At 35.3% G+C, this 13,296-nt stretch overlaps 1 protein-coding gene across 1 annotated transcript; it reads right to left on the reverse strand.

Annotated features, from left to right (window-relative positions):
• Positions 1-10,427: 10,427 nt before the first annotated feature.
• Positions 10,428-11,805, reverse strand: CHI4C (class IV chitinase). Its single transcript, NM_001281244.1, is given in 2 exon segments — positions 10,428-11,020; positions 11,372-11,805. Coding segments are annotated over 2 exon segments (804 nt in total). The 5' UTR covers positions 11,772-11,805; the 3' UTR covers positions 10,428-10,616.
• Between the last annotated feature and the right edge of the window lie 1,491 nt (positions 11,806-13,296).

Genomic DNA, 13,296 nt, shown 5'->3' on the forward strand with positions numbered 1-13,296 from the left:
ATTCGAACAATTGGATCTCAAATATTTGATTGGAAACTATTCTCAAAAACAGTTTTACATCGGGTTTGAACTTTAAAAACACATACGAATATTAAAATATTGAAAATAGGGTTTTGAGAATTTGTTCAAAAAAAAACTAACTTCTTATAATAGTTTTTTTTTTAAAAAAAAAAAAGCAGTATATTTCAAATAGTTGGAATTTAAGGTTTTATAAACATTAAAAAAGAATGAAGATCTCACGTCCGGTCTCATGTGTGACATGGGCGAAGAAAGCAGCAATCTCGCGCTTAGACTGATCAGCGGAACCATCCTTGCCAAACCCAGGATACGAATTCAAGGCACTAAGAAACGCTGCACGGGTGTAGAAATGCTTCCCTTCGCAATTCCCGGCAGCTTGATTAATAATCCCATTGAAAAACGCCTGTGTCACAACATCAGCAACGGAGACACCACCGGAAGAACCACCACTTGAGTAACAAGGACCTGCTTGGCAACCGTCGCCGCAGTAGGCATTGCCGGTTCCACAGTAGCCGAACTTATTGCAGCATAGGCCTGAGGCACACCCACAGTTCTGAGCCACTGTGGAGCCCTGCAAGGCTGCCAAAAGGACTCCAACAAGAAGGATTGTTAGCAGCTTATTAAGGAAATTATATGTTAGTTATGGTATGATTATCTTGACATAATTAGCTGATTGTATAGGAGCATAATTAGTCTCATATTTCTGATTCTGTAGCTATAATTTAGGAGAAGATTAGATCAAACATGTGTATATATATACTACATTCTGTTAATGAGAAAAGTATCCAATTTGAAGCCAATCTCTTTATTCTTGTTATGGTATCAGAGCCAGAACAACAAACCACCATGGCTGGCAGTCAGAAGGCTTCTAGATCAGAAAACAAGACCATCGATCCTTCACATCCCCTCTATATTCATCATTCAGATCAACCAGGCCATGTTTTGGTGCCCATCAAATTAAATGGGGTCAACTATCAATCATGGAGCAAAGCAGTTATTCATGCCCTTACTGCCAAGAAGAAGATCGGCTTCGTCAACGGGACAGTTGAAGAACCATCGCAGGAAGATGAACCCTTTATGTTTGAACAGTGGAATCAATGCAACAGCATGATACTTTCTTGGCTAACTCATGCTGTTGAATCGGACATTGCTGAAGGAATTATCCATGCTAAAATAGCACGCGAAGTGTGGGTTGATTTACGCGACCAGTTTTCTCAAAAGAATGCTCCAGCGGTTTTTCAAATACAGAAATCAATCGCCACCATGTCGCAAGGAACGATGACAGTAGCTGCATATTTTACAAAGATCAAAGCCTTATGGGACGAGCTTGAGACATACCGTTCCCCGCTGACCTGCAACCAACGGCAAGCACATCTCGAGCAAAGGGAGGAAGACCGTCTTATGCAATTTCTAATGGGTTTGAATGAGTCATATAAGGCAGTGAGATCCAATATTTTGATGATGCCGCCATTGCCCAATGTCCGTCAAGCATACTCTTTAATTATCCAGGAAGAGATGCAACGACAAGTTTCTTCTGAGCCAACCGAGAATTTCTCAATAGCTGCCGCAGTCCCGGGAAAAGGAGGTAATCCAAGACAGAAAATGTGTGACCATTGTAACAGATCCGGACATACCATAGATGAATGTCGGACTCTTAAATTTCACTGTAAGTTCTGTGATAAAAGAGGTCACACGGAGGATAGATGCCGACTGAAAAATGGGAGCAATAACAAAACGGGACAATTCCGAGGACAACGTCCTTTTGGTCGTGGGAATCAGCCCTCAGCAAACGCGACAGAATCCCAGGAAATGTCTGATTCGACTTCTTCTAGTACAGTCCAGGGGTTCACTACAGAACAAATACAACAGTTGGCTCAAGCAATTCGTGCATTAAATCACAGTAATTCCGGTAATATTGACGCATATGCAAATGTTGCAGGTTTGATTCCATCAACTCTTGTGTCTGTTAATTCTAGTAGTACAAGTTCTTGGATTTTGGATACAGGTGCCACGGATCACATCGTTTCCCACATGTCTCTTTTCACTGATCTCAAACTTTCTAATGTCACAACTGTTAATTTACCAAATGGTGCAGCATCACCAATAACACACACTGGCACCGTTATTTTTTATTCCCAATTGACCCTTAAAGATGTTTTATGTGTCCCATCCTTTAACTTGAATTTAATTTCGGCTAGCAAACTCGCAAAAGATCAGAATTGCTGCATCATATTCTTTCCTGACTATTGTATTTTGCAGGACTTGGTTTCGGGGAAGATGATTGGCTCGGGTAAACAGCGTGGTGGTCTATACTACATGCATCCATCAACAAATAAATCGGTTGTCTTTCATGTTTCTCAACCGTCTGACTTATGGCATTTACGCCTGGGTCATCCCTCTTTTTCTCGTTTTAAATTATTATCACATTTGCTTCCAGATATTCATAAAGAATTAGGAAATCATTGTCCAATTTGCCCACAGGCTAAGCAGACACGCTTGCCCTTTCCCAAAAGTTCAATAACTACAAAATTTCCTTTTTCTCTTTTACATTGTGATGTCTGGGGTCCTCACAAAATTCCTGCACATACTGGTTCGCGTTATTTCCTTACAATTGTTGACGATTTTTCTCGTTGCACATGGATTTTCCTTATGCATCATAAGTCAGAAACACAATCTTTGTTAACTAATTTTGTGCAATTCGTCAAAACTCAATTCCACACAGATGTTCAAACGGTAAGAATGGATAATGGCACAGAATTTATTCCTCTTCGCATCTTTCTTCAAAATAAAGGAATCGAACTTCAAACCTCTTGCATTTACACTCCGCAACAAAACGGAGTTGTAGAACGCAAACATCGACACATTTTAAATGTTGCCCGTTCTCTCATGTTTCAATCAAATGTCCCACTTGAGTTTTGGGGGGAATGTGTTTTAACAGCCGTTTATCTGATAAACCGCATTCCGACTCCATTGCTCTCAAACAAATCACCATTCGAGGTCTTATATAATCGGCCTCCTTCACTCACACATTTGCGAGTTTTTGGTTGTGAATGCTATGTAACCAATGTTCACCCCAAACAGAAATTTGACCCTCGGGCATCTATTTGTGTTTTTTTGGGGTATCCACATGGAAAAAAAGGCTATAAAGTACTCGATTTGCAAACACAAAAAATATCAGTCAGCCGAGATATATTCTTTCGGGAAAATATTTTTCCTTTCCATTCTAGTTCTTCTCAATCTCAACAACATTCACCTTCTCTTCCTTTACCGCTTCCCATTTCTTTCGATTCCACACCTCAGCCGATATCTATTCCTCGTTTTTCTCCAAGTTCCACTCCTCCCTTGTCGCATCACAATCCTGTATCATCTCCACCTTCCTCTAATACTGATGTTCCCGAACCTTTATCCCCAGAATCAGTTGCGTCACCCTTACCTTCTTCTCCATCTCCTTCTTCGCTTTCTTCCCCACCTTCCGTGCCCTCAGTACCCTCCACCACGTCAGCCCCTTCCCCCACCCATGAACCCCCTCTTCGACGTTCCACTCGTCATATTCAGCCTCCTGCCTGGCACCACGACTATGCCATGTCTGCCCAGCTTAATCATTCTTCCACGCAATCAAGTTCTCGTCAAGGTACAAGGTATCCCCTCTCTTCTCACCTTTCCTTTTTTCGTTTTTCACCCCATCACCGTTCTTTTTTAGCTCTTTTGACAGCCCAAACCGAACCTTCATCCTTTGAACAAGCTGACTGTGATCCACGTTGGCGCCAAGCCATGTCCACCGAACTTCAGGCTCTAGAACGAAACAACACTTGGGAGATGGTCCCTCTTCCTCCGGGACACAAACCCATTGGCTGCCGTTGGGTGTACAAGATCAAATACCATTCTGATGGGACCATTGAACGCAATAAAGCCCGTTTGGTTGCCAAGGGCTACACACAGGTCGCCGGTATCGACTATCAGGAAACCTTTTCTCCAACTGCCAAACTCACCACTCTTCGCTGTTTGCTGACTGTCGCAGCTTCCAGAAATTGGTACATCCATCAGCTTGATGTGCACAACGCATTCCTTCATGGCAATTTACAAGAAGAGGTTTATATGACTCCACCTCCTGGTCTTCGCCGACAGGGGGAGAATCTGGTATGTCGGCTTCGCAAATCTATTTACGGTTTGAAACAGGCATCACGCAATTGGTTCTCAACTTTTACAGCTACTGTTAAGTCTGCGGGTTACATACAGTCCAAAGCAGATTATTCACTTTTTACTAAATCCCAAGGTAACAAGTTCACTGCTATTCTCATTTATGTTGATGATATCCTGTTGACTGGTAATGATTTGCATGAAATCAAGATGCTCAAGACTCATCTGCTCAAGCGTTTTTTTATTAAAGACCTCGGTGAATTGAAATATTTTTTGGGTATAGAATTCTCTCGCTCTAAAAAGGGAATCTTTATGTCTCAAAGAAAATATGCATTAGATATTTTGCAAGACACAGGATTGACAGGAGCGAAGCCCGAAAAATTTCCGATGGAGCAAAACTTGAAATTGACTGATGAAGATGGCGAGTTACTTCATGATCCAAGTAGGTATCGGAGACTGGTTGGCAGATTAATATACTTGACTGTAACCAGGCCTGACATAGTGTATTCAGTACGTACACTAAGTCAATTCATGAACACACCTCAGAAGCCGCACTGGGAAGCAGCATTACGGGTCCTCCGATATATTAAAGGATCACCAGGTCAAGGTCTTTTTCTTCCATCTGAAAATAATTTAACACTCAGCGCATTTTGCGATTCAGATTGGGGAGGATGTCGTATGTCAAGACGTTCCGTTTCTGGTTATTGTGTTTTCCTCGGATCATCACTCATCTCTTGGAAATCAAAAAAACAAACGAATGTTTCACGTTCATCAGCAGAAGCAGAGTACAGAGCAATGGCGAATACTTGCCTGGAATTGACTTGGTTGAGGTACATACTTAAAGATTTGAAGGTTGAATTGGACAAACCAGCACCATTGTTTTGTGATAATCAAGCAGCTTTATATATTGCGGCTAACCCAGTTTTTCACGAACGTACTAAACACATTGAGATTGATTGTCATATAGTTCGAGAAAAACTTCAAGCTGGGGTAATTCGTCCGTGTTATGTTTCTACAAAGATGCAGTTGGCGGACGTTTTTACAAAGGCACTTGGCATGGAGCAGTTCGAATTTTTGTGCACCAAGTTGGGAGTTCTTGATTTGCACTCTCCAACTTGAGGGGGAGTATTAAGGAAATTATATGTTAGTTATGGTATGATTATCTTGACATAATTAGCTGATTGTATAGGAGCATAATTAGTCTCATATTTCTGATTCTGTAGCTATAATTTAGGAGAAGATTAGATCAAACATGTGTATATATATACTACATTCTGTTAATGAGAAAAGTATCCAATTTGAAGCCAATCTCTTTATTCTTGTTACAGCTTGGCTGCCATTTTTGGGAGAGGTTATTGTGGAAGGAAGAAGGGAGAATGAGTGATGTGAAGATGGACTTGGGAGTGGGGTATTTATAGGGTAGAAAGGAGAGCTCAAGAAGAAGATATTATGATTTTTACAAACTTGCTCTTTGGCCATTATTGTTAGCGGCATGGTTTTGGATTTATAATCTAGTGATCATCATTTGATTTGAAGATTAATTAATTAATTCTAAACATTTTTTATCCCCCATGGGAAAATAATTACATTTTTCTAGGTCGAGCATAGATGTAATCCATCGCCATTTATCATAGTATTTAGGTGAAGCATGCAAATAACATTTGCCGATCAAGGCATAGTTAAAATTCAAAAATTAAATCATTGTCTTTGGATCGACCATTGATGCAATTTCATTTTCATTCTTCTTACTACCATGCTTAAAACCTAAAAATAACTCCTTTTAAATCAAGCATGTGTATGATGCTTTGGTTATTTATCATATTGTTTAGGCATGAAATAATATATAGTTGTCGAGGCAGACTTAAAACCTAAAAATAATTATTTGATGCAACTTAGGAAAATAATTGTTTAGGCATATTAAAAACTCGAAAATAATTCATTTGATGAATTTGGATTAAACATGAATGTAGTTATTTATTATATTTACTTAGGTGAACCTAAAAACAACTCTTCTTGGATGGAGGATACATGCAATGGGCATATGCAATTTCATCGTCATTTCGTGTATCATTTGGTATAGCCCATACATAAAACTTTTAAGCCGACACTTTGTAAGTATGAATTAGTTTAACAAACTCTAAACGAACAAAGAGATCAACGTCTTGATTCAAACATATATGCTTATCCGGTTACATGAAAAATAATATTACATAACTTGGAACTTAGAAACTTGTTATATATGGAAAAGTTTTTTCTATATACGGCATTGTCAATCAAAGAACATGTGTATGATATTTATCTTGTCTTATCACTTATGTTTATCTTCTTTGGATCAATTGGATTGCATGTGGGGTTGGATGCATGAAAAAAGATCAAAGGCTTTGAAAATTCTTCATACCCTATCTAAAACATGGATCAATTCATTGTTACGTCGTTATATTTGTCCCTTTTAGGTGGGACAGAGGTAATTAATTTGCATTTGCATACTATTCAACCTAAAAAAAGTTGGACAAACTTTGTGGAAGATTGCCAAAACTTGATGGAGAAAGGTGACTAAATAAAATTAGGTCACGATTCCTTACTAACCATTCGATGATTGGAGCGAAGTTAACAGATAATAGTAAGACTAAAATCATGGAGATCGAGAAATTAACATTAAACTAGGATAACAATAATAAAATTCATTTTCAAACAAGGGTTTAAAGGATGAATCTAATTTGCTTGATATTCAATATATATATCAAGAAATAGGAGTCAATTTGTACCATCACAGCCTGGCTGGTCCTAACCAACACGGCATCGCCAGCAGCCCCACGACACCGCGTCGCGGCTGGCGTTGTCAGTTCATGGTCCCCATAAGAAAATGGTCACTGGGTTCAACATGCATGCATGAATAGCTATGAATTTTACATATATGAAAATATCATGAACTGAAGGAATCTCGGTTGGAACATCCGGGGTTGGGGGCTTTATAAAAATATAAAAAATTCCAAATTCCAAAAAAATATATTTTTGTGAAGATAAAAACTTATTTAAATGAATTTTAATATTTTTAAATGCATTAAATTAGGTTTAATTTCTAAATTGTTATCTTTTTTTTTTCATCTCTTGGTTTTAAAAAAAAAATTGTAATTATGATTACAAGTTTATACCTTCTCGTGATTTTTTATATTTGCAATAGGTAATTTGATGAAATTTGAATATGAATAAAGATCATTATAATTTATTTATTTATTATTTTTGTGATGGGGTGAGTTGAATCTTTTGGCTTTTTAAACTAGTCATGGGATAACAATTGTAGCATTGATTTAACCAGGGATACATTATAAATAAGTCTTTTGCCAATACAAAATTTTCAAGTATGCTTTATTCCCATGCTTTTCTTACTTAGATTCCTTCATTCTTGTGCCCTTGATCATATAGAAATCATGTTGATAGATAAAATCCAATTCTAGATTAAATTTGCATTCATAGTTATAGTAGATGATGCTAATAAGAAGATATGATTTTTAATTTTTTATAATTTTTTTATCATGTTAAGATTTGTTTTGATTAATATTATAGAAAGTTTTTGAGTTAAAAATGTTACAAAGTTCACTATAAAACACTGTTAGACTTTTTATTGTTGTATTAAAACTTATTTAATTAATGTTATAAAAAGTTCTTTTAACTTAATAATGTTATTAAAATTTTATATTTGATTCTATATAATTTTAATATTGTCGACCCATAGTTGCTAATAACACGATATATACAAACACATCAAATTTGTAAATTATACATGAAAAGTGGATATAAGATAAAAATCCACTATTCCTATAATAAAATTAATACACAATTCAAGATTGTGTTACATATAAATTAAATTTAAATTTTAACCATCAAGTTAAAAAAATGTTTTTGAGATATTTTATGATCTATGTATTTTGCATTAAAAAGGTCCTATTTATACTAGAAAATTATAATTGCACTTGTTATTATCATTCAAATTAAGTCAAAGCAAATTAGGAAGTATGTTCAATTATCTTAGGTTTAGGAGTCTAGCTTTTAGGTGTTGCCTTGGTCTACAAAACCCAGGAAGACCCTTAAACCCTAGATGATCCTCAAACCCTACAAGATAGAATATGCTCAGGGATCTTTTCTACCTCCCAAATCTCAATCTAATGCCCCACAATAGACCTAACCAAATCAAGACCCTACTCATCTCTCCATCGATGAGGCACTTGAAAGCCTCGCAATGCAACTTGTTTGCAAAGTGTCACATGTCGTGATGTATTTGTCAATTATCATTTAAAAAATAAGCCTATAAATATTATGATTTCTTAAATGATGGTGTCTTATGTTGTGTTTGAAGTAGTTCAAATTTCTTTTGATATGCAATTGAAACATATAGAAAAAATATGTCTAAATGTAAGGATTATTCTGATTAAAACTTGAGGGATAATTTGAATTAGATCTCCCCATAAGACCCTTATTTTTAGCTGTTGCATTAATCTACAAAACCCCATAAGACCCTTAACCCTAGATGATCCTCAAACTCTTATAAAATCAAAGATGCCTACCTCCCAAATCTCAATCTACTGCCCAACAATAGACCTAACCAAATTGAGAACTCACCCATCTCTCCTTCAAAGAGGCACTTGAAAGCTCCACAATGCAGAGAACATATTAGAAACGATCGGATCGGAAAACATATTAGAAATCGATGGTGCATGCACCTTAATTATTCAAATTAATCACATGCAATTTTCATGCAGAAATCGATTATGAAATTCATTTTCCAAGATGAGATCTAATGGAACAGAAAATGAGTCTATGCTTGATATCTTGACTCATGCTTGAATATATTGATTATGGAGATTGAACTCAAGTTTGGTGTCAAAACTAAGAAATTTTTTGTATCAGAAAATAATCATTAGGTTATGAACATTAGTTCTTGAACTACATCCAGAGTCAATTTGTACCACCGCAGCCTGGCTGGTCCTACCATGACAAATTCTACACCACGGCATCGCAAAGCAGCCCACGATACCGCCGGTAACATTTATTGGCATCTAGTAAGTATATGAGATCGTGAACTACATCGCAAACCATAGACCAACTAACTTCTCTTTATATACTTAATGAGATCGTGATAGTGCATAAAGGGTGATTGTGATATATTAGAATTACGAAAAAAAAAATCCTAATATTACATATGTAAGTATATGAGTTTCTCTCAATTAAATATATAGATATGTTTTATAGTCGCTGGAGCCTTTTTAGACTCAAAACATTATTCTTTGTTTGGATCAAGTTGTTGTTAGGATTAGATACAGAAAATATTAAGAGTCTGTTTGATAACTGTTTTTGAAAATAATTTTGAAAATATTTTTTGAGAACATTTGTTTAAACTTATTCTCTTATTTTTGTAAAATAAACGTCTATTTGGAAACCCAAAATATTTTTAACTCGTTTTTAATATTTTAAAATATGTTTTAAAAATAATTTTTATATATAGTATTTTATTTTTAATAATTCTACATATTTATATAATTGTTTCTTAAAACAACCCTCAAAAAACTAGTGAAAACATTAAAAAACAATTAAAAGGTGTTCTCTAAATACATCATATTTTATAGTCTTAGAATAAAAAATAGAAAATAGTTTTTGGTTATCAAATATGTTTTTTTTTTTTTTGAGAACATAAAGCTGTTTTAAAAAATAGTTCCCAAACAGACCCTAAACTCCTATTTTCTTCTTAAAAATGTCAAAATTATTCTTTATTTTTAATAAAAATATTTTTAAAATAAGGTTTCGAAATATATAAATTTAATTACACATAACTACACCTATTTTGACTTTATTTGTTTTCACTTTTAAATACAAAAGCTAAAAAAAAACTCTTCGTTTCACACATTACAATCATTGATTCAAACTTTTTTATCAATTGCAAAATATTCATAACAAAACTACATGAAATGGGATGAATTTGGGCTAGGCTTAGGGTGACCAAGCCAGGTCAGGCCCAGTCCAAGATAAGGAAAACGGGCCACCAGGCTCCTTTTGCTGCCCTTTGTGTGGGCATTCCAAATAGGCCCTGGGTAGACCAATCTGGTTAGCCTTTGATTGGGCCTTGAAAATCAAAGCGGGGTTGAAGGTTGAAGCTCGTCATACCTATATTCGGACACTAGCTGGGCCTAAGTTTGTCGGTTGGGTTTATGCTTATCCATCTAAGAGCTGGGCCAATCACCATTGCTAAATGAGTCAGTTGTGGACAATGGATGTGTGGTTAATGAAGAGACTTTCAAAGTCCATTTATATATACTGGCTCATACAAGCCTTGATTTCACAGCTATAATCAATGATATAAGAAAACCCCAGAACAAGGGTTTCATAATTCATACTGTATCATCTTTATTGCGTCTATGGTGTTACATATCAAAACAGTTCAAGCATTTAACATAAATGGATTCGTCGCCCTAGCAAGTGAGATTATCCCCCGTCGAAACACCAAGTTCATTGCAGTATTCAGTATAATACTCGACACGAGCATTGACAGCAGCAGTGTTGCCACCATCGCATTCGATACTGTTAATAGCCCGAATCGTCGCACCGAACCCTTGGTCTATGACAGAGTGCACATTGGTCATCCAATACCACAAGGCAGTCTTAAATGATATGTCAACATCGGTTGCTACTGTTTCGGGATTGTTCAAGCCATCAAACCCAATGCTATCCCCAGCTGCACCATAGTTGTAGTTCCATGATAGTTGAATCGGTCCACGCCCATAGTAATCCTTCCCGGACACACATGGATATTGTGTGTTGTCCTCATCACAATAGTCATTCGACGCACCATCTATCTCCTCTATGTAACAAAAGTCTGCACATACACAAAATTCCACATTAGATTTATACGTAATTGGTTCTCAAAAAATTTAAGGGAAAATGTAAGAAGAAAATTAAAAATAAATAAATCAATAAAGCTTATATTTTAATTTATCAAGATTAAAAAATTTAAAAATATATAAATTTTTAACTATTTTTAATTATCATTGATTTTTTTCCCTATTTTCCCGATGAAACCAACCTTGAGAATCATTTTTTTTAATTTTTTTTTTTTTTTAGTCCGGGGACAAAGCCTAGAATTCAATGTGATATTTTTTTTAAAATAATTGAAATATAAGACTTTTATAACGTAAAAAGAAAAAAAAAATAGATGATAAAATCTTACGTCCAGTCTCATGCGTGACATGTCCAAAGAAGGCTGCGATCTCACGGAGAGAATCATCCGTGGAACCTTCCGTGCCAAACCGAGGATACGAATTCAAAGCATCGAGAAACGCCGCCCGGGTGTAGAAGTTCTTCCCGGCGCAGCTCGAGTCAGCTTGATCAATAATCCCATCAAAGAATTCCTGTGTCACAACATCCGAGACCGAGACATTGTTACTAGTCGAAGTGCAAGGACCGGACTGGCAGCCGGTGCCGCAGTAGTCGTCGCCGGTGCCACAGTACCCCCACTGGCTGCAACACTGGTCAGAGGAGCAGCCGCAGTCCTGAGCCACGGTGGACCCCGGCAGGGCTCCGGCGAGGATGCCGGCGAGAAGGATTAGAGCTAGGGCTTTGGATTCCATGGCAGAATGAGAGAAAGATGTGCAACGTGATTAGGGTTTGAGACTCGGGAGAAGTCTACTTATAATCGAAGATGGAGAATTGAAAAGAGACGAATGCATGTATTAAATCAGTTTGGACATGCAAAGCTTGTGGTGGGCGTGTACGAAACGCGTAGTGGGAGCATGGCTTTGACCCGCCCATTTGAAGAGAATCGGCTGTTTTCTTCTACCCAAAAGTCAAAACCGAGTAGGTTTTGAAACCGGGAATCCTTCCCGGAAAGAAATAAGAATGGAAATAGGATGAAAATTTATTAAAATCATGATAAATGTGGAAGCAAGGAGTAATGTATTGATAAAATATGACTTGATTTTCATAATAATAAATTTTGAATCTATACTTTTTCATTCTAAAATATAATGCATAGATGAAAATAAAAATCAATTTCACATTATTATTCTAAAATATACAATTCATTTATTTCATGCTTAATTTTGAAGCAAGTAACATTTACATTTTTCGATTTTATTCTAAAAACTCATCCAAAAATAATTTTAGGAAATGTTTTTAGTTCTTTTAACACTGAAAATAAAATTTTTCAAAATATTAAAAATATTAAAAACGCTACCGATTCTAAATCAATTTTATATTAATAACTTAACATGGTAATTGAGTTTTCATTTATGATAGATTGTGAGTTTGAACCTTATGCATAAATAAGAATCAAGTTTAAGCTCTCGCCCTAAATTGATAACATAACAAAACAATTTTTTTTTATTTGATCATCTAGAATGTTATGTGAAATAAATTTCCTTACTGTCCTTGCCATTATAGAGTTGACTATATTATCCATTGTCCATGCATGTGCACTAAGAGAACATTCCATTTGACTGAAACATTATAGAAAAAGTCATAGTTGTGGGCTGCATGGTGGTGTGTTGATCTTATCTAGAAGTAGGGTTTTACACTTGGCATCACAATGCTTAATTTTGACTTCTAAGAAAAATTCTTATTTCTTATGCTAATTATTATATCATAATGTGAAATTTTGACCGAAAAAAGTCTTATTTCTCCAACGTTGTCTGGGGACTTTTTCTTTGGATGACCAAAGCCTAACATATGTACTTTGAATCTATTCATAACAACTTCTCACGCTATCGATTTATTTATAAATTATATGAATTAATTAAAATTTTATTTGTTTACTTCAATTTCATCATTAAAAAAATGATTAAAATATTGAATATACATTAAAATTTCAATATCCTCATTAGATAATAAGTCAATATTTACTTGAGAAAAAAAAAATAATTTCCTCATATTTGATTTTCCTATGTAAAATATAAAAGAAACTAAAATATAATTAAAATTAATAAATAAATAAATATATATATATATATATATATATATATATATATATATAAATTACTTAATTTTTATATAAATAAATAAATAAAATAAATTTAAAATATAATTTATTGACTTTAAATTTTATTTTTTTTTCCTTTTACCTTTCAACTATATTTTCTTTGGCTCTATTTTCCCTCC

This window comes from Vitis vinifera, chromosome 5 (genome assembly GCF_030704535.1).
Source record: "Vitis vinifera cultivar Pinot Noir 40024 chromosome 5, ASM3070453v1".
NCBI classification, from domain to species: domain Eukaryota; kingdom Viridiplantae; phylum Streptophyta; class Magnoliopsida; order Vitales; family Vitaceae; genus Vitis; species Vitis vinifera.